The 22724-nt window shown below is 35.8% G+C and overlaps 1 protein-coding gene across 1 annotated transcript in view; it reads left to right on the forward strand.

Moving 5' to 3' along the window:
- Positions 1-15112, forward strand: part of EMC2 (ER membrane protein complex subunit 2) — a 37749-nt gene extending 22637 nt beyond the window's left edge. Inside the window, exons 6-11 of the mRNA XM_021386726.1 lie at positions 2907-2992; positions 3155-3214; positions 5584-5665; positions 6801-6911; positions 8495-8599; positions 14512-15112. Coding sequence (XP_021242401.1) covers positions 2907-2992; positions 3155-3214; positions 5584-5665; positions 6801-6911; positions 8495-8599; positions 14512-14598 — 531 coding nt within the window. The 3' untranslated portion in view covers positions 14599-15112. The remainder of the gene's footprint in view (positions 1-2906; positions 2993-3154; positions 3215-5583; positions 5666-6800; positions 6912-8494; positions 8600-14511) is intronic.

Raw genomic sequence — 22724 nt, forward strand, 5'->3', positions numbered from 1 at the left:
TGAAATAGGAAGTTCTAAGCACTATTTTTCTCAAATATGAAACAAACATGTTATTTTGAAGAAATTTTATGTGCAGTTTAAGAACAAATAAATTCCATCAAATTTATGTATAATTTGTCTTATTCTTAAGCGTTACCATCAGAACTTGGCCATTATGTCTAACCCTTTTACCCTTGATACTTGATTACATTACATTACATGTTTGTTATAGGTAAACATCAGTTGAAATTTGTGATGAGGAATAGTTGTAGCTTGTTAATTTGGGACATCTTGATGTTACAGAGATTTACATTATTTGGGAGTACTGCGGTTAAGAAATAAAACAGCAGTTAACAATAAAACATGGAGAGAATCTGTTTGCAGGCACTTTTGGAGGACTTTCTTTGCATGGAATTGAAGGATTTACGTTATAAATGAAATAGGAAGATGGCTCATTTGTAGAGTGTTCCCGTTTGTCATTGGAAATTAAGTTGTCAGATGTGTTGATTGGTTTTATATATTAAACAGATTATTTCAGTTCTCAGGCAGCTTATTTTTGATCAGCCTCTTGATAGCTCTTTTTTCCCTTAAAATTTTGAAAATAACAACTGAATTTTCAATCCAAAAGTTACATTTTAAAGCAGCTAGTCTGTCACCTGGAAAAAACCTTCTGTCTTAGTAAGCTGCGACTGCAGGCTGTGCTCCTTTGGCTTTCTACATGTTTATCACACTCCCCCTTCTTTGGGGTTTCCTGCTCAGCAAGCTGTGGGTGATCCCAGCCCTGGGCAGGCAGTGTAACACTGCTGCAGCACTTCCCCTATGGCAAGGGTAATGATCTGCTTTATGAAATACTCTTCATAAAATGTGATAGGGAGCTGCCGAGTTGGTGTTCCTGGGTTTGGGTTTTGTTTTTCTGGTTTAGTAATAGTAGCAGTTTGATAAACATGTTAGCTGGTTCTTGTTACACTTAACAAAACAAAACAAAACTTTAGAAAAAGAAAGTTTAATTCTGCTGTTATCTTTCTCTTAAAAGCTCTCTAATAAAATAAACAGTGTATATTATTGCTGTAGTGATAAATGCGGTCAGCAGTTAAAACTTCCAGAGTCAGTTCTGGATTGTAGCCAGATGTTTCCCAGTAAATGTAGGAAGATGAATGTCATTTCACAGGTTGCAGTTTGACAAAGAGACAGTGGATAACAAAGCAACTATAGGTAAACCCACCATGCTGTGTGTGTCCTAATTCTTCTCCTCATCGTTTTTAGGGATTTTTTCTCTACCTCTGCTTTGTGTTTAAACTGAAGAGTGAAATATTTTTTCCTTGCGTTATTTTCACTGAGTTTGCAATGAATGTGCGTGTTTGAGGGAGGTGAAGAGGGCAAACTTGAAGGAAAGAAAAAGTCTTCAGTTAGCAGTAAAAACATTTCTGGTTATGCTGGTTTCTTATGTTACTACCCAGCTTGAAGTAGTTTACCTAAGTGATGCATGGACTGCAGTGTTCTTCCAGGAGAAATGAATTTTGTCAAATGATGTTTAAGGATAAGAAATTATTTAAAAGAACAGACGTGTTTAAAACACTGTAAAAATACACAAACTCCTTCAGGCTGTATGTGAATGTAATCTTAGGAAGGTTCATCATGAAGAAACTAGTGTGAGAACTATCTGTTTCTTTGCAGTCAAGGCTTCTGTAAGACTATACCCACCTGAATAACCTCTCTGTAAGGAATGAAGTGGGCTGAGAGTTACGAGGGGAATAAGCATTGGGACTGTATTACAGGAACAGTTTACAAGTTTTTCATGAATATTATTATCTCATGGAGAAAAGGCATCTAAGTGTGCGTGTACATGCACATACATCATGCGAAACAGACCATCTGTCTTCTCGTGTCTGACTACAGCAGTTGTGATCACCCAGGGAGCAGGGCTTACAAGCACGGCATTTGGCCCATAGTGCTCTTTCTTTGAGGCACGTTATGCTGGAATTTGCTTTTACTCTCATTCTGTCAGACTCCAGATCTGATGACTTTCAGGCTGGTGGAGGTGTATTGCTGTTTGCTCCAAACTCTGTCAGACTACTGGGAAGATGTCCGTTGGTTTGAATTACACCTTAAGTGCACCTTGATTTAAAACTGCTAGAAGTCAGGAGACTTCATTTAGAGAACTGTAACCAATGTATTTTGGAGACTGGACTATAAAAATTAACTATTAAAATGCTGTGTATCTTTTCTCCTGGTGGCCTGTAACAAGTCTAACGGAGTTCAAAATTTTAATACAGTATAATTATTTAGTCTTTGTTTTTGTGTTGTTTATGTTGAAATACATTTTCTGCCCACAAATTGAAGTACTGTTTGCTTTTGCCATCAAAACAGCTATTTTATATTCCATTTACGCTGAAAGGCCTACCTTGTGCTCCAAAAGTGATGAGAAGCTTGTTTATGAAGTTGGTGAATATTCAGCAGCATTTAAAGATGGCATTCAGCACTTCGATGAGAATCTTTCAAAGTGGTTGAAAGCCGTATTTATATAGTGGCAACCAAGATGTATCTGTGGGATTCTCTGAAACTCAGTCACTGCATCTCCTCTATAGTCATGGACCTTGTGAATGACAAGGTGGGGGTCTTTGGAATGGCTGAAGATTAGCATCTCCTGCTGATTTGTAATTATCAGAATCTGGACAGTCATTTATTTGAATGAAATAATGCATACAGTTTGTGCCTCCAAAGAAAAGCATACGTAATGTGATTGTAAGAAGAGGTTTTCAATCTCTCAGTGGGATGTCATAGGGTATGTTTATAAACTCCAACCTAGCAGTTGTTCTGCAGTGGAATTCCACTGGTATTGAGATAATAATTTGCACAGTCAAATTGCTTTCTTTACAAAGACCCAGGGAATTATGAGACCCTAATCCTTTATTAATGTCAACCCATAGGCAGCAAGAAAGCGTAAGATTGCCATTCGAAAAGCCCAGGGGAAAAATCTTGAGGCCATCCGAGAGCTGAATGAATATCTGGAACAGTGAGTGTCTCACAAGAATACAGATTGTGTTTTACTATTCTGATAAATCTTTTTAATTAAAATGGAATTTGCATTTGATTTACGCTTATGCTGGTCATTTACAGAATCCCTCTACACATTCTTTCTTTTTGCCTTTTTTCCCCTCTTGTCTTTTCTGTACAGATTTGTTGGAGACCAAGAAGCTTGGCATGAACTTGCAGAACTTTACATCAATGAACATGAGTAAGTTGTTTGCTAAGTCCACATAACAAATGTTAAATTGAAATATACTCTGTACAGGTCAAAGACCTCAGTGATTGTTTTGAAGAACTAACGTTAGAAAGTATGAAGTCTCATTTCCAATATAACAGACTTTGTCAGGAAATAATTAACAGCCTGGTCGGACTGCTAAGACATTAACAAGGTATTTGATTTTAAAACAGAAGCAACTTAATTAAATACTTGTATGTTTCAGGCATTTATTAAATCCAGTTTTTTTTAAATAAATGTTTTAAGTGTAGCAAGGAACAGCATACGTTTTCTCTAATTTTTCTTTCATGGGATGTTGTTTACTGGGTATAGATTTTAAATTCTTTACCTCTCAAAACAATTGATCACACCAAACTGTGTGTAATACTCTTGTTTTCAATTAGCCTACCTCTGCAGGAACTTTTAGTAACTTTTAAAAAATAAATAAAGCATGGATCCAAAGTTAGAGGAATTTGGTCGCCTGGGTACAAAACCCAGTGCAATCAAGAATGCTGAATGTTGTAGTAACTTGCTTATTGGATATTTAATGTTTTTGTTAGCTTTTTTTATTGCTGCAGTGACAGGAGGAAATCCCAGTGTGAGAGGATTAGCTCAAAGCCTTAATGCAAGTTTTCTAATATCACATTATTAATTCTAACCTCCACCCAAAGGCGTATCTTTTCCCCCCACTTCTTTAGTTCTTCAGCCCAGCCTGAATTATACCACATTGTTTCCTTCCTTCCTTTCTAACAGTGAAAGAATCAGATTCTCCAGAAAGCAATAGCCATTCTCACTATGATGAAAAAATTGTCCCCCATTGCCTTTCCTTCCACCCCATTCTTAAAGAAAGTATCTGCTAAACTCTTTCAAATGCTGACTTAAGGAATAATTAAATATTAAATATATGTATATGGTTAGAAATATATTGAAGCAGTGGAATCTGTTTGTCCGTGATGCAATGGAGCAAACATACGTATTCCATTAGAGATTTTTCTTTCTTTTCTTTTTTTTTTTGCTGTAGTCTTTATTACAAAACTGTGTAATAAAACTTGAGAAAGAAATTGGTTTTGCTTGTATTTGCCTTGGGCTGTAATTCAAAAATAAAAAAGTTGAACTTTCTCCAGTTCACTGAAAATATTGACTGTGCTCACTATTACTTTTATGAGCATCATTTATTATTATAATTATTTTGATGTAAAGAAAATGAATCTAGGCTAAAAAAGCAACTAATTGCTAATTGAAAGAAACCATTATCAGCTGTTCCAGCAGCATCACAAATTCTGTCTTGCTGGTGATTTCACTGTGGTGTTACTATTGTTCATAAACATGCCAAAATTAACAAGATTTAGGTAATTCTCAGTTCCACATTTTGTTCTGATGTAAGGAGTGTGGCTTCTGCTTTTGGAGAGTCAGATTATTATACTTTTATCTCCAAATTAACATTTGAGATATATACCTGACTGTTACAAAAAAAAAAAAATCACAATGTGCTTATTTTAGGAAATAAGATTTGTCTGATTGTGTGGTTTAACATTCTTATTGTTGCTTTTACTCTGATCATATCTACCAACACTGGCATTACAAACTTTGAATTTTAGCATCATGTCATTTAAGCTATGAGTATCAGTGCTATCACATATCTGTAATGACCTGCAAATTCTACAGGAAACTCTGTTAATTGAAAGATTTTGAAGCTCAGATTTTTATTAACCCAAACAAACTTAAAAAATTACCTAGATAATATTATTCAGAGAGCTTTCATTTAAAGAACAAGTATTAGAATTTCTTTTACAATTTGGACTGGGGTAGTGCTATTTTCACACACACACACACACACACACACACACACACACACACACACACACACACACACACATATATATTTAGACTGTCTGACTAATACTGCTGTTTTGACCACGCTTCTGTGGTTGAGTCTGAGTAGATAGCCAACTGACAGTGTTAACTGTGTTCTGATATATAGTTTAGTGTATGGATCACTATGTAGCTGAATACTCTTGTAGAAAAAAATAAGAACTACTTTGTGTTGAGTGTTTTCTAGTACATAATGCTTGTTTCTATTATTGCTTTTGTTAATAAGAGATGACACTTGCTAATAAAAAAGGCTAAATTTTTATGCTTTCCATGTATACCCTAACCATTGCATTTTGTATATTTTTCACTGTTTTAATGTAAAAAAATAGTGATTTGTGGTTTCAAACATCACTTAAAAATAAAACTCTTTCTTTAGGTTGTGAATCATGGGGAGTTACAAAAAAAGTAAGACTCCTTTTATTGTACTGTAGCGAAACTGAAGTAAGCTGTGTACTGTTTCATTTTTATGTCGCTGTTATTGTATTCCTCAGCTATGCAAAAGCAGCCTTCTGCTTAGAAGAGCTTATGATGACTAATCCACACAACCACTTATATTGTCAGCAATATGCTGAAGTAAGTATTTTCTGAAAAATCAGTTATGTTTGAATATATATTCTGTTGTTTTTTTTGTTACTGAAGCAGTGAAAATGGAATAAAAATTGTTTATTTAATTCTTCTCTAGGAGATTTAAGACAGTACACAGTGAATGTTAACTTCTCAAAGAACTTACATGTTAAGAAAACTGTTTTGTTACTCAGTGTGACTTAACTATAAATAAGAGTAAAGGAAGGAGTTACTGAAGATAAAAATTCCTTTTAAATAGCTATTCTTGTTGAAGTGTTTATGCACTTTTCAAATTAAGTGCATTAGAAGTTAAACTTTTCCACAGTACTGGAAGACTGTATATCATAACTACGAAGCTGTGATATATTATCTATTATTGTGAAGCCAGATCTTGGAATCCTTCCTATAGGAAATTTTGCCTGAAAGAGCACTCAATGGGTGAAGAGAGGATCCTCTGAAGTCATAGCTCCAGGATTTTAGCCATTTGTAACCATTTTTCATGTGTGATTTTCTTTTTTTTCCCTCAACTATGCTTTAACTGCTTGGAATTGATTTAATTTGTTTTGTTAGCGTGGATAAAATTGAGTTAACATCAAAACTTGAAAGTCTAAATAGCCTTGTGGTAGAAAAACTATGAAGCATGTATTCTAATCGTTCTCTTTTTGTTGCTCTAATAGCAGTCAAAATTAATAGAAAAATAATTATCCTTGAACTTTCTGTTCTATTTTTCAGTTAAATAGCTAATGAAAAACATTGTGTTGTGTACTGTTGTAATGCTATGCTGAAAGAATTTAGTGTTAGTACAGATTTTTAACATTCAGAATTTAGATTGAAAGTCCATTGTAATTTCGTAAGAGACTGTCCCAAGATTGTAATTGTTGAAAGTGCAAAATAATCACTTTCTGTTTTTATAGCAGCTGATTTAAATTAATGCTAGCTTTTCCCCTACAGTTAAATATTTTTCCATTAGTTCACTGAAAAGAGTTCAAGTTTTTCCCAAGCCAGTGTTTGGCCTTTGGTAGAACTCACCTGGAATATCATGTCAAACTAACCTGACAAGAAGTTTCATAGTGTCTTTGAATCAAGAGTGAATGCCTGAAAATACGGATGATGTGCAACTTTCAGGAGCCTATTGTTTTTACAGGTTAAATATACTCAAGGGGGGCTCGAAAACCTAGAGCTATCAAGAAAATATTTTGCACAAGCGCTGAAACTTAACAACAGAAATATGAGAGCTTTGTTTGGGCTTTACATGGTAAGTTTGATTATTTTCTTCCCCATGTTAACATTTTGTATGGTTTAATGCGTATATATCATCCTTTGGCATTTGCTGGGTTTTCTTCCTTTTGATTTAACTTAAATTATTAACATTTTTATTGAATATTAAACAGCATTATGCCAGTGAACAGAAGTGGTAAAAAGATGTTAAAGCTAGTTTCCGTATTCCTAAGTGTATATTGGATCCCAATCCCAGGTGGGGTAATGTCACTTTATTAAAGCAGATTTCAGAGTATTTTATTAAGAAGTTTAGACTGTAATTTTCAGTTTCTTTTGAAAATGTTTTCCTGTGGAAGAAAAGTCTTTCCTTCATGTGCTTTCCATATGTAAATTCAGACACTTTTTTTTGACTTCTTGTTCCCCATATCTTTGTTCACATAATTTGATCACTGATTCATGTAGCCATTTTCCAAGTTTAACTGTCTTAAGCTATCAAACCATCCTTCCAGTCAATTTCATCAAAGATCAATTCTTTTTTAAATATTTTATCAGTCATCTTTATTATTTGTAAGAATTTTCCTTTATGTCAAGCCCTTTTGGGCTTTAGTGCTCCCAGGGGTTTCAGTTGCACAATATTGGTAGGTGACTTAGGCTAATCCATCTTCATCCGCTTTAGATGGCTGTAAATCCCTATGTTTATGAATTCATTTGTGCCTCAGTGTAATTTCATCATCAGATGCCAACTCGCTCGTGTTATCTATGTAGTGTAATGCCTTATTGACAAGCATAGCATATGCTGGTTCTTTTGTACTTACCGGACAGGATCACCAGTTTGCAGCAAAATTTCCTCAGCAGGTCTGCTCACACAGTATCAGCCAGTGAAATTTGCATTATTTTCCGTGCCGTTGCTGGATATAAATACACATCCATCATATTTTTTGAAAGTTATGAGACCTGTGTGTGTGTTCTTACCCCTTTTTTCCTTAGCAGTCTCCTCAGGAGTTGACCTTTCTGATTTCTGTGCATATTTTACATTGAGTAACTCTAGGGCAATCACTGGAGCATTACATTAATGTATAAATGCATTGAGAGTAAACATTTTCTGCGACTTGAAGAAGCTGATCTGTGTGTGTGTTGTCTGTCGCCTTGGTTGAAGGACTCTTAAGCTATAAGTCTTGCCCATTTTTTCCACAGAATTATAAGCATGAAGGTAACTTCTTGAAAGGGATTTAAAATCATACACTTCTCTGCAGGATAGTGATCCTCTGGAGAGTACCAGCGCACTATAAGTACTTTTTTTTTCCAAATGTTGCAAAGGAAAATGGCAATTGGACACATGGACAATGCATTTTATGTCTTCTCTGATAACACATCATATGAGAAAAAATAGTTTCTAACTTTTAGTCTAGGAAATCAATTGATTGTGTCCAGATTCTGTTCTTAACTCAGGGCATAACTGGACTTGTCTAGTTTAGCGAATTAGAACAAAAAATAGTTTAAATAGTTTAGGTAATTCTTAATTGGGTGCTGTCTACCAGGTAGTAGTTTTTATTTATTTATTTATTTATTTTCATGCGCATGTATTTTGTAGTTATACTGTTTTTCTGCTTTTTTTGCTAGTCTGCGAGCCATATTGCTTCCAATCCAAAAGCAAGTGCAAAAATGAAAAAAGATAATATGAAATATGCCAGCTGGGCAGCTAATCAAATAAATAGAGCCTACCAGGTTAGTATCTAATTATTTTCTGATGCTCTTAATATTTTCCAGAGTTCTTTCCTGCACTTTTATCGACTGCTTTTCAGTGGGATAGATATGATAGGTATAAATCAGTGTAATTTGTTTGGGTTTCTTGCATTCTACTTGTTTGTCATCCTGGAAGCCCTAGCTTATAGAAGGTTGATACTTTATAGTTATTATTTTGTACTACTTATGAGCTTTAAACATTTCTTTTTTAATTAAATGGTTACTGAATGTACATTCTTGTAATGCTGACTTCCAAGACTCCGTTCTAAAGTCATGTATTTTATTAAAATTTCATTTGTCTCAATTCTTAAAATTATTTGGTTATCTAGTTCTGCTTTACTAGAAATCAAATTAAAATTTTAGAATTTTGGTTTCTTTCAATTTATTCTGAAAGAATATTATTATTAAAATAGTATTTAAAATAGAATAGAATCGTTCAGTTGAAATGGGCTTTCAAAGAACATGCAGTTCCACTGTCAAACCAAAAGTTAAAGTGCATTCATGAGGGCATTGCCAGTTGCCTCTTGATTTTTGTTATTTAATGATGTTCCTAATAATTTCCTTAGGAACTGTGATTGAAGCTCAGTTTACCTGTAAAACAGTGAAAACGTAGACTTTTTAGGCCACATTCAAAACTTTCTAAAGTCATCAGGAGTATTCTGAGGTATTTGAGAAGTTATGTATAAACATTTAGTTTTACTTTTGTATTATAAGTCTCTTTATAATAATAAAGACACAATAATAAAAACACATTTTAGCTAATAAGTTCCTCTGTCCTTGCATCCCAAACATAATATGTCTATTTAACTCCCTTACAGCTATTCTCAATGATTTAGCAATGAAAGCTTATGTTTGTGAGCTTTAACGTTATAGCAGACGGTCCAATTCTTCCCAGAACTCTTTTTCTGAGCAAAAATGTTGGGCTTAAATGAAGAGACTTTACTTGGATGTATTGCCAATTTCTGTCTGTAATATTTCACGATCAGAATCCAATAGTTATTCTACTACTACTGTTCAAAGTTCTTGCTGTCAAGTGGCTTTTTGACCAGCTTCATCTATTGCAGAATTAAATTAGGGTTTTCCTTTATGGCCAGTGCAGTTTTCTTAATATATATTGTGTCAATCTGCTGCCAAAAGTGCAACTTTTGTGGCTGACATGTTCTTGATGTATTACAATTTTAAAGTAGTTTTCACTTCCCCTGATTAAGCTTCTGACTGCACTTTACAGTGAAGAGTATCTCTTCTGAAGCAGTTTTGTAGAAAATATGTTGTGTCTCCAAGGACATAATTAAGCTTTTTCTACTGGAATGCATAAGCTTTCTTTCTCTGTTTTACTGTTTAAATGATTCTTTACTCTTGATTAATAGACCATCTACCTGCTCATGACAATAAGGTGTGTACAAATTACAAACTTTGTCTTATTTCCTATAAATAAGCAGGACTTCTTTTGACTTCAGTATGTCTAACGTTTTGATAAGCACATTATTGATGAAAAACATAAGTAATGCAGGATTTATGAGAGAAAACCAAATAAAAATTTGAAGAGCAGAATACACACTAGATTTGCCATTGACAGAATAAAACAAGTTTTAAAAGGTGTCTGAATTTTAAGTGAAAACTATTATGCCATGTTTTACATCTTAATAAAATGATCTGCTTAGAGTAGAGGGATTTTGAGCATATGTTTTAAGGGAGTATTATGACTAAAGTTTCTGGTTGAAAAGCATGAGTAGGCACCCCTCAGCTCTTCTGGGAAATGGCCTCCTTAAGGGTGCATCAGAATGAGAATATAAAGTCAGTGTTGGTTGGGGGTAGGTGGCATACCAAGATTAAGACCTAGAAACGCATCTCCATGTTCTCATTGTAATGGAAGTGTAAATGATAGTTTGTAGTTACTTGACTCAGAGTGAAATAAGCTTTTTTTTAATTCTTCCTCATAGCTTTTTGTTAGCATCACAATCTCTTAAGGAAATATGACTACTTGTGTTGTTGTTCTTTTTATTGTTTTACTGGGAAGTGTACTTTCTGTGTTTCTGTGAAGTTATTTTGGAATTTATGTGAAGAATATTTAGTTGATACTTAGCAGCACAGGTCACATTAAGACAACTAGCACATTAAAACACGTCATAAGTTCTTTGACTTCATACTTCTGTGATGCATTGCATATTTTAGCTGCTTATTTTAGCTGTTTGGAGCATAAAGTGACAAACACCATATCCGACTGGAATTACGGAGGAAGGTTATCTGTGCAGAAAATTCTATCTGTTCAGCGTAGGATTTGTCCAGTAACTGGTTTGGACACGCCCTTCACCTTCAGAGTACTGTGAGAAGCTCTAGTGATTACTGCTGGACAGGGCTACCTCAGCCCAGCCCCACTGAGCTCGTTGCTCTGACTTGACTGCAGAGGGCTTGGTCACTCCAGTTTTTATGTCAGGGACTTACAGCATCCAACTGCTACACCAAATAGTGTTTGGTGATATAGTAGGTGGCAGTTTCCCCTGTAAGTCAGTACTGGTGTGTTGCTCCCCTAGTGTGCTGAGTGGTTGGAAATTGTCGTCTTTCAGACAGAAGGATGAAACCTCTGTGGCATTTGCCAGTGAAAGCCCTCTCAGCCTCCCTCCATTAGTGAAGGATTGTCTAGCCAAGTTTTAAGCTAGATACTTATACTGTCTCTATAAATTCTCCCCACTTTTCCTTGCATTATCCAAAGCTCTCTGCAAAGTGAAATGAGACCCTTAAGAGCCTGTTGAGTTTGGCATCAACTTGTTTTATTAGTTGGACCTTCTTACGCTGTTGAATGCAGTTTTTCCTTTAGTCATGTTCTAGAGGATGAGATGCATTTAGAATCCTGACATGGGTGCCAAGTCAAATTATATGCATTTGTGACTTTAAAATCTGAAAGTTACTTTCAAGCAATTGTCTTGCAATGGTATTTTTCCCAATTTTGAGTCTGGATTTTGTACTAGAAGCACCAGCAGTACACATAGTAATTTTGAAAACCTGCTTTATTTTTTTTCAAATTCAGCAATGACTATAGTAGCATTTTTGTTTGTTTGTTTTTCATACCATTTGCTTGAAATATTTTTGCTGGTCCCCTCATTTTAGTTTATTCTGTGACAGGCAATTTCCTTTGGCACTTGATTTTTGCTTTTCCCATGCGGTCTTGTTTGAAATCTGATGAATGTTTTAGTTTATTGTCTTTTTAAAAATCAATATTTGTGTGTAAAAAGTAAACCATACTTTTACCTGTGCCAGACTGTAAAACATTGTTTTTACAGAAAAATGTGATAAACATAGTTAAAGGTTTTGTTTGGCTGGTTTTGGGTTGTGTTGTTAGCTTTTTGATTTTTGAAGAGCATCAAATATCTGTGCTTTATGTGGTTAGTATTTTGATGTTAACATGTCTAACCATCCATGCTGACTACTACTTCTCATCTGTGCCTAACTTGGGAGATGAAGAAGTCAGAAAGGTTTTGTAGCTAGGTCTGCTACTTGCAGCTGGAATTCCTGTCATTCTCTAGGCCACTTAAGTTTAATTGACTGAATGAATGGAAAAAAAAAATTACAGAAATACTGCTTATTTGAAGAACTGTAATAAATTCAAGTTTAGTTTTGCATTGTTTTATCACTGGAAAATTCTAGATTATTCTGTTTGTGCTGATCCTGTGAAGAAGCCCGTCGTTCTTGTGACTGAGAACATGAGTCCCACTGTTACTTTAACATTGGAACAAACTGTGGCTACCTTTAGTGCTCTTCAATTAAGTAATTAGTTTAACATGTCCTCTGGTAGAAGCATTTCAGCGGAGACAGGGAAGTTTGATTAATGCTTACAAAAATCTTAAATGTGATTCTACTTAGTAGCAGTTTTTCAGATATATGCTGCTTTGGTACATTGCTAAATTCTTCTGTGTTAGCAGTCCACATGGTATTTATGGTTGGAGAGGTGATTTTGTTACAAATCATTTGGGAAACAGAAAATTAAATCTTGATTTTAAGAAATGGATTCCAGCTCAATCAGTCAAATTGCTGTGTAATGGCAGAATAGACGAAATAATTGTTTGTCAGGCTAAATTTGAGGTGATTAGATGTCCAAGTATACTTCTGTTTGTTATGATGCAGAGTTTGATTTTACTCGTTCAGTTTAAAGTACATGTCAATACCATGAAGGCAGCCACTCCTGAAACTAACAAGTAGTGTTTTTAAGCTAATGTCTTGTGTCAGTTTTGTTTTCAATGTCTCTAAAGAGAAGTAAAATAAATAAAATTCTTATTTTCAAGCTTTCCTCTGCCTGCTTTCTGTATGTCCTGCCAAACGTGACATTTGACCGTAGTATATTCAGGCTTCTGTGCTTCTATATTTTGTCTTGGAAATGCTTTGAATTTGAAACAGTTTTTCTGTCAAGGATTTGGTGTTCTGGTTTTACATTTGCTTGTTTTGATGAAAGGGCTTGGACCTCCCCGAGTATCAGCTTAGGACTGTTCTTGTTTAGTTTGAAGAAAAAGAGGGTATGGTATTACGTTCAGATTAAAAAAAAAATAAATTTTTTTTCTCTCACCTGGGAGACTCTAAAGAAAGCTTTGATTTTCCTCTGAAGTTGACTATTGCAGGTTATTATGAAAACTTTGCAACCTGAAAAATGGTACATACCACTAGAGTAAACAGGGAATGTTAGTTCATTTTCTAAAAATAGGAAATATGAAAATAGGGAGTTTTCAGTACGTCCCCTCACTTTGAAGTAGTGTCACAAGAACTAAATTTCATTCTCACATTTAATGTGAAATATATTTTTATTCACTGGACCAAAGCTATTTCTTTAAGATCAGTACTGATGGGGAGTCCCAATGTTAAATTGTAGAGTAGGGGTCAAAAGCAGGTTAACAGGTCCTGCAGCTTGTTCCTGGTGTGATTTTACCTGGGTCTGATGACTTAATCTTTCTTAACAGGTCATGTAGAGTTTGCTAAATTAAGTTAATTACAAGGGAGAAGGGACACATTATAAATCAAGGACTAACTATGCAAGACAGAAGTGGTATTTGAAATAAAAAACATAAAATTGAAAATTTATTGAGTGTTTAGATGTTAACAATTAGCCAACTAATAGACTATTTTACTAACTGCAAGTTACAGTTACTGCTTCTATAGTTTCTTTACCACCCCAGCCCCAAATGCAAAACCTTTTTAATGAAGGTGTATTAAAAACTATTGAGAGTTTTGTTTGACTGAAGACCATCTATATCTATAAAGCTGTATTTTTCCTTGTTATCATGACAGAGTTTATTTCAAATGCTCTCTGAAATTGCTGTTGTAACAGTATGGTATAATCAAACACAAGGTCATTACTTCGGTTACTTTGAACAATAAAATGTAGTTATAGGATGACTGTTCTATAGTAGATTTTGATAAGCAGAGCTTTCTCTGTCTTGCTGTAACTAAAATAGAAAATAGATTATATTTGTAATTTAAACAGTAGCAAGGCATGGACTTGATACCTAAGCTAATCTGTTTTCAATCCCATCAAAAATTAAGTCAAATAAAATTCACGTTAAAGCTTACAGAACAAACAAAATAACAGGAAGATCTCTGTTATTAGGGAAATGTTAATTTTCAAAATAGAGTACTTGTTCGTACTCAGTATGTAAATTCAGAGCAAATGATTGAGATTAAGGTTTCTCTTATTTTTCATTACTTATTAGAGGAAAGATGGTATAACTTTTGTTCTAGTAAAAGTGAAACATTAAAGAGGCTGTGCTTTTGAGTTTGTAGTAAATACAGTTCATAATTTTTAGGACATTTTTTGTCATACTTAATGTTTAGAACCTTTGCTTGCACAAGATCTATGCACAGAATATTTTTTTATATGTGATGAAAATATATTTTATTTATTTATTTTTTAGTTTGCAGGTCGCAGTAAGAAGGAAACTAAATACTCCCTGAAAGCAGTGGAAGACATGTTGGAGACCCTGCAAATCACTCAGTCTTAGGTTGGCACAAAGAGGTCCAATATTAAATTTTCAGACTCCCTGATCAAACTTCAATAACTTATGGATTATGTTACTCTACTGCTGTTAAAAATTAATCTTCTATTGATTAATGTGGCTATCTAAAATAATGTTTTCTGAGAAGTAAAATGCTGTATTTATTGCTGTAATCTGAAATGTGATGAATACCCACTGAAACGAGTAACTTATCAAGGAAGACGACATAAAAAAATATGAGTTGCACAACAGTCTCTTTAGATTTTGTATGTACAGTACCTGCTTTTAAGCCATAATTTGTAGAAATAAACTTGTTAAATGACTAAAAGGAGTTACAGTGATTTATTGGACTTGTCAATGGAAGCTACAAATTTGTATATGAAGATTAATAACATATGTTAGAAATTTTTATCTTACTTGAATATTTAAGAGTTAAAGCGTGCTACAGATGTATACTTTGTTAACTATTTACCATACAAGAAGAGATTATTTTGCACAAATACACTTTATTAGAGGAAAATGTTAATGATTTGATGAATTAATTGATATCTGGTATTGTAGAAATGGAGAAAACTTTTTTGTGTACTTCTCTTCAGAGGGTCTCTTGTACTGGCTTAAGGCCAAAGACATTTTCCTCTGTGGCTTTGTGGGCAAATGCTTCTATGTCCACTTAGTTCTCTAATCAGTAAATACATATGCTTTTTTTTTTTTTTAACTCCTTCTGTGTGTCCTTTGTTGTACATATGTTCCACATCATGAATTTAAAAACCGTCTGAATACAGGGACTGCCTGCTGGTCTCTACTAACTTTGTACCTACAGTACTGCCCTAAGCAATGGCATATGAGCTTCTCTGCAGTAACCAGGTGTTACTGCACTGTAAGGACTAGGCAGTTTGTTCTACTGCCTACTATACTTACTGGAGAATACAAGTATTCTTACAGCCATAAGCATGAAGGATCTAGTGCACTGCAAACGTGTTGTATTTGTTTTTTAGGAGCTTGTTTGTTTACTCAGATAAGTAGCCAACCACCTTCATCCATGGATTTTGCAGTTCTGGTAATTTTGACTGGTGCTCACGCTGTGGCACAGCTATCATTCCTTTATCACAACTTCCGTCAGATTGCATAACAGCAGTGTACACCTGACAGATTCTGACAAAAATAATTGCGGTGTCATTTTCCTGATTGTTGCTCGCATCCAAGCTGATTAGATCTCAAAGTTTACACTGCTTCCTCTGTATGGATGTGTAGGTTAAAGTCTGTGCATTGAAATGCCCATTTTGTGGCCTTGGAATTGGAATAATAAAGCTGAGCTCTTGCTTAAAAACAAAGCGTCAACAAAAACTTCCCCTGTGGGTTCAAAACGTGAAAGTGGTTATAACTGGTGGTTGCACGAATCTATGCCTTTAGGAAATGTAAGATCTCATTCTTAGTGTCTATGGGATATGTTATGAGCAGTGAATATAATGGTGTGACAGGATGGGTGCTATGCCCTGAGAGTAAGTTGTATGTAGAATCTTAAATTAACTCGGTTTGGAACTTAGGAATCACAAAACTGCTAATACTGTGCAATATTATTATTAAATTACCCAGTTCTAACCTGGGGAAATGGTACAGCTCCTTCTGTAACACTGTTTTCAGGTCAGTTACTGAATTAATGTTTGCAGGTAGGTTATGTATATTTCAGGTGGAAAACCAAGTAAATCTCGTACATGAACCTATGTGCATTTCTGTTCAGATTCGTGGCCTTTTACTGTATGAGTGTGCCATCTAGAGTTTTAAAACCTCAGTAGACTTGTTTTTATTTTACCTACATCTCCAATAATTTGATTGCATTCTAAAATGAAAAATGGTGAGAAGCTGTGCTGTAGAAGTTGCTTAGACTAAGGAACAGTTCAGTCACTGGAGTTTATTCAGTATGGCTGGTATTTAGCCTTGGATTATATTCCTTCCTAAATGTACATCTGTCATATTTATTGGAAGTGTTACAGTAGATACTGTAGCACAAAGAAGCTTAAGTTGATCTTTTGAGTTTGCGGCACCGTAGAAGATACATGTTGTAAAGCTTCATGTTGACAGTTATCACACCGATTTGTAGAAAGTGATTAATGTTATTGAAGTATTTCACTGTGTGGAATTTGTAATGATGAACAGCTCACATATATTTGTCACTTATACAATGAATTTGAATTATGCAGCTGAGGTTTATGAGATTTTAACTCTAAGATACTAAAAAAAAAAATGGCAGTGCTGAATTATTGTGCAGCAGGCAACTGTGGTGCTGGAAAGTGCTGCATATAATGCTTTATTCAGAGGCAACTTACAACAAGGAATTGAAATGCAAGACTTAGACATTCTGTAAAGACGTTTATTCAGTGTGTTGTTTTCAGAGGTTTGGTGACGAATGTTACCTCATTGACCCCTTTGAAACTTCTCATTTTGATTACTGCGTAGGATCTTTTTCAAGCACTCTGATTTGTGCCTGTGTTTTGGCATAACTCCTGTATAGTTAGGGTTACAAATTGGCCTAGCAAATATTTATGATGTATTTATATTTACTTCAGAAATAAAAGAAATTAATCCAGTGGAAAAAAATGCATGGACAGTCTTTCATGCAACTGTTGAGTTGCAGCAATGGAAATACAGGGTTTTTTTCTGTATTCAAATGGAAAAAAAAAAAAAAAAACAAACAATTTCTTTGTCTGCGGAGGAGAGAACTGTGTGAAATGCCCTGCACTCTCAGCCAGCAAAGAGTACAGGAATGAAACTGATAGAATGTGATCTTTATGGAATTCATTTTCCAGTCCTACTGAATGATTTGGAATTTGTCCCTGACGCTGTCTTGCGTTAAAGAATGTGTTCAGAGAATGAGTTACTTAGTTAACAAATGAACTTGATTACATCCCCTATTGTGCTCTGACAGCAACAAATGCTACATAAAAATATTATCAAGTCTTCAGTCTCATCTTTCCAGAATAAAAGGCTGTGCATTGTTTCAGTTAACAGAAAAAAAACTTGAGGCCTTTGCAGTTATGAATGTGTAGCAGTGATGAGAGTCTTTATATTGTGCATCCATACTTTAATAACAGGCTTGATGTGGGGGGCATAGTGTTATCTGTTGAAGTAAAGGGCTAGCAAAACCTTTGGTTCAACGTTTGTAATACAAGTTACTGGTGACTTTTTAAAAATCTTTTTGTCTTTTTGTCTAAATGTTATACAGTTTGTATTCTGTAGTTGCAAAAAGTACATCTTGTTTAGAATATATCCCTAAATCTCTGAAGTATGGTGCCCAGAATATCTTGCAGTTGCTATTGGAAACTCTGTTGTTAGTCAACGGAGGACTTCCTCTTGGCAGCGCTGTATTTGTGATGGCATCCATGTTTGCTAGTCACTGCATTTACAGTGGAACTTGTATTTCAGCCAGCTTTAGAAGGGAGGGGGAAAGGAAAGCAAATTAAACTTGACTTACTGGCATGAAATTGTTAGCTTCTTGTTACTTGCAGCCTCATCTTCCAAGAACACCAACTGTAGCTGTAGTCAGGTTTGCAATAATAATTCTTCCTGTAACTCAAGAGCTTCCATATACTCAGCTGTAAAACCAACGCTCCATTAAAATCTAAACTGTACCAATTTCAGTTAAACAGTGCTATGCAATGTGCACTTACGCTGTAACTCAGGGACAGAGCAGAACAATTCTCCTACCCTCAGTCATGTTGGTGTTGGAGTAGGGGAACATCAGAATAGTTGTTTAATGTTGGGACTTTTTCCTCTAGGAAACTACTGCTACTCTAAACAGTGTTTCAAGACATAACATTACTCACATTGCTCAGTGCTTCAACAGATCTTTAGGACTAACTATTATTTAATTACAGATATTTGAGTCTTTGTGGAGAATAAAGTACTTGATATTAGTCTTATCTGGAATGACTCTGGACCCAGAGAGACCTGTGTCTTCTTCATAGGCACCAGCTGGAAGTGAGATTTAACCCAGAACCTAGTTTTCAGAAATAGACAGTAATCTACCTGCCTCTTCTTAAACAAACAATTAAAAAAAAAAAAAAAAAAAAAACCTACCCAAAAAAATCACACAAAAAAAACCCCACATCTGGTAAAGAGATGTTTTTCAGATGCTGAATATGAAATGGAAGACCTTTATCGGTGAACTTAATAATTTAATTTGTTCTGCAATTAGGAAGTCCTTCAGTATAAAGGAGTGCAATCCTTTGAATGCTTGTCTAGAATGCAGAAGGGCTGGAGAGCAGTGCAATTCAGCCCATATGCCATACTAGGACTTTCTGTGGCAAGTCTGAAAGAAAATACCAGTCATCTGCATTTAGGATCCCACAGGTGAGTATTCCTGGTGTGCAGGCACTGTGTCAGCTGAGAAGAGCTGAATAAGATCAGACCAGTACAGCCCAGAGTCTGCAGGGTGGGTGACCAGAGCCCCAGCTCCTGAATCTCCACCCAGCCATTGGCAGGGTTGTACATCAGCATCAATCTGCCTGCAGGATTCTGCCCCTTCTAGAGACTTTCATCAGCATCTTTTATCCCCCTTGGCCTCTGCTCAGTAGGATTCTTGCAGATGATTTATGCCGATGTACAACCCTACCAGTTTCACTGGAAGGTGCAGAGATGTGACAGTAGAGGTGAATTGGTTTGCTGAATAGATCGTGGATCTTTAAAGGTTTTGCATTTCCTTAACTTCAGTGCACTGAATTATTAGTGCACACCTAAGGGTTAGAGCAGAGCCATTTACCTCGGACTGAAAGGACATCATGCAGCAAGACCTGTCCTCTTAAACATCTGCAGTCTGCCTAGTTCGTTGTGGATGCTTGACAAAGAATGTCAGTGGATTTTATCATGCCGAACGATGTGCAGATGTATAGCAAGGTCTGTTCTTCGTGGTGTCTGTAGTTTAGTTCTTGCAATCGCTGGACCATCTTGTGTGTGTGAGAGAGCATGGAGTGAAAAGTCAGTGAAAGCACTTCCAGATGGGAGGCCCTTTGTCCACGGTGAGAGGGATGGCTGAATGGATCAAGGGTCACCTTTTCAGTTTGCATGAGTCAGCATAGGTCCAGTAGTTCTCTTCCCTGTAGAAGATCACAAAGAATGCTATGTTTTTGTATTGTATAAAGAATGGAAGGTGTAAGACTGTATTTAAAAAAAAAAAAAAATCCTGAAAAAATTATTGTTCTCCTCTTACTTTAGCTGTTTTCAGTGTGACCTTGTTGATGTTAGGATTTGTCATGCCATTTGGCTAGCACATAGGCATCCGCCTCAGGGCTGCCAGGGCAGAAAGACACATTTAGAGTGACTGCTCCCTTGGGAAAAGTTACTGATGGGCTTCCATCATTGCAGGTCATGACCGATTTGCATTGGCAATAGAAGCATTACTTGCCCCATAGTCAGTACTTGCTTAAATAAGATTCCTCTTAGGATTAAGGCCAGTTTTCCCCAAAGAATGAAAGATCTTTTCCTCAAACGTATACGGTTGTTTTCTGTAGCAAGATTTTAGTTTCTGGACGTGGTGTTTGGATGTGAAACTTTAAACCAGGCAGATGTATTCCTCCAGGGAAGAGACTGCAAAAATCAGCACTGAAGCAATTTCAGAAAAGTGAGCAGCAAGTAAAATTAACCATTACTTATGTTTGTTTAAGTAATTGAGCTTGGCACAGTGGTGTGTCTGACAAGTTGGTTTGTGTTTTTTATTCCATTAAATACAGATATGACACTCAAAGCTGTCACTGGCCATCTGAGTCAGATTGTTTCAGTTTAGACTTTGGAAATCAGTAAATGTGAATAGATCATAATGTGGGCAGCAGCATAACCAGAACACTGCCTCTTTCCCTGGACAGCTGTTGGAGTTTGTTTTGTTTCTTAGAATCAAGAATGAAAACCATGACAAAAATATTAATAGGTCCATTGGAAGTCAGTAGACACTATGTCCTTTTTACTCATTTACATTTTCTTCTCTGAACAATTATGGACTGTTTGGGCATTATTTATTGGCATGCTTTGTTGTGAGCTGGCAATATATTTGAAAGGTTGAGAGGGAGAATGAGAAATCTGAAAATAATGTAAAACCTTGGACTTGCTGACTGAAATTGAGATGAATTGTTTGTAAAACGAACACAGAATTTCTGTTTTGAACATACTAAGAAAATTTAGTGAATTGTAACAATGTTCTAATTGTAGCCATGCCAAGCTTTTTGATCAAAACTTCCCAGAAATGTGATGTCTGTATGGAGCCAAAAACCCTAATAAGCTTTTAAGTAAGTTTTGATTTAGTTAAGTGTAGGCCCCACCCAGACTAAGGAAGAAGCTTTTGATAATATGGAAATTTTACTCTTCTTGGGAAGCTCCCATATTCAAGTAATGTTGAGCCTGATTAGTCATATGAAAGAAATGAGTACACCTATTATCAGAGTAGTTTCAAGGAACATCAAGGATTTTCCGAACGCAGACCATCTTCTTAGTAAAGCAGAGATGTAGATGTGGTCATTTGGGAACAAATTTAAGAGAGCAAATCGATAGATGATGCCATCACTTTGTAAGGGAATTGGATAAAGAACTCTAGCAAGAGGTTTATGTCTGTTTTTCCTCAGGCCCCCTGAAGTCTGCTGGAGAAAAAGCCCTCTGCAGAGAAAGTTCATTTAGATTGGCTGCATTTCAGCTATTTAACTACTGAACAGAAAGTGAATTTTGACAACTGCCAGTCCCCAACAGACCAATGAGCAGCTGGTACCAGTGCAGGATCAGGATCCTCTTTGGGTTCCAAGCTGAGAGCACCTGGGCCATCTGGACCCGGGTGGTGGGACTCGCAACCCAGCTCTACCATCTGCCTCTAGGACATGAGCAACCTTTTACATGTCCTTTCAGTGCCTACTTGTGGTGTTCAGTCTTCTGAATGCCTTTATAGTATGAATAGTGCTTTAAAAAAAAAAAAAAACTAAAAAAATTAGTGAATTGCCAGTTCAGAAGGGATCAATAGTCTGATATATTCACACCAGCTCTAGCCAGTGTACCTACAAACATTTTTATTTTTTTGTAGTGAGCTCAGAGGCCCTATTTCTAAACTGGTATTTAGACAACAAAGTAAGGGATTGAATTCTTAAAGTCATCAGCTTCCATTTGGCACATTTTGTATTCCATTTTTTTTTGAAAATCAGACCACATATTTAAGTGCTTAAGTGCTTAGACTTGGATTTGATTCTTAAATTTAGGCACCAGTTTTTTTTTTTCCTAATCTTTCATTTGCCAGACTCTTAAATGACAGCAGGATGGATAGTTTTCCAAGAGTCCCTGGCTGTGTATTTGTAAGCTGTTGAAAAATACCTTTTTGTATATGACTGTATACATCTGTATGTTGAATCATAGGAAGAAAGCAGCAGATGTGATTGGTGATTGATGCAGTAAGAACAACATTTGGACCAAATTAATGCAAAGACAGGTGTGAAGACTGGAATGATAGATGTTAATGAGGTAAAAATTCTGCTTGAAATACAGAAGTAACAAAGTCTGTGCCTTCACAGGTTCTGGAGCTGTGTGGTCATTTCTTCATGCTCCTTCCTTCACTGCAGCCTCTCTCCTGTTACCTCCCACTGGTTACATGTTTTGGTGTGTTTTTTTGGGGCAGGATTTCTGTTACTACGCTCTGGCCATCCATGACATACCCAAGAACTGAGGGATGACATCTAGCCACTCCAGGGTGATTGTTTTCGCTGTTGTTTTGTTTCCATTTCAGTGGTGGGTGAGGACTCGGGGCGTTTTCTTTGGCAGTGAACAAAAAATATCAGAAGGCTGCCAGATGTTGGCTATCTTCACCTATTTCTGATCGCTTCAAGTAAATGAAATAAAGGGACAGAAGACATCAGGAGGATGCCTGTCTGCTCTCAGATCCCAAGTGGTCTGCAGGAAGTATTGGAGCTGACTTGTCAGTTCTACCACAGGGCTGGAAGGGAGGGGAGCAGATCTTCTCACTTAGGCCTGTCTGAATAAAGAAGACTGTTTAAATGGGAAATTATATTATTAAGGACTGGCCAGAATGCAGGAATTTTGTTTTACAACAAAATTGAGGTTTGACTTTTGTTTTTGTTTGACATCAGAAAAAAAAAAAAAAAAAAAAAAAAAAA

The sequence above is a fragment of the Numida meleagris genome, chromosome 2, assembly GCF_002078875.1.
Source record: "Numida meleagris isolate 19003 breed g44 Domestic line chromosome 2, NumMel1.0, whole genome shotgun sequence".
Classification (NCBI taxonomy): Eukaryota; Metazoa; Chordata; class Aves; order Galliformes; family Numididae; genus Numida; species Numida meleagris.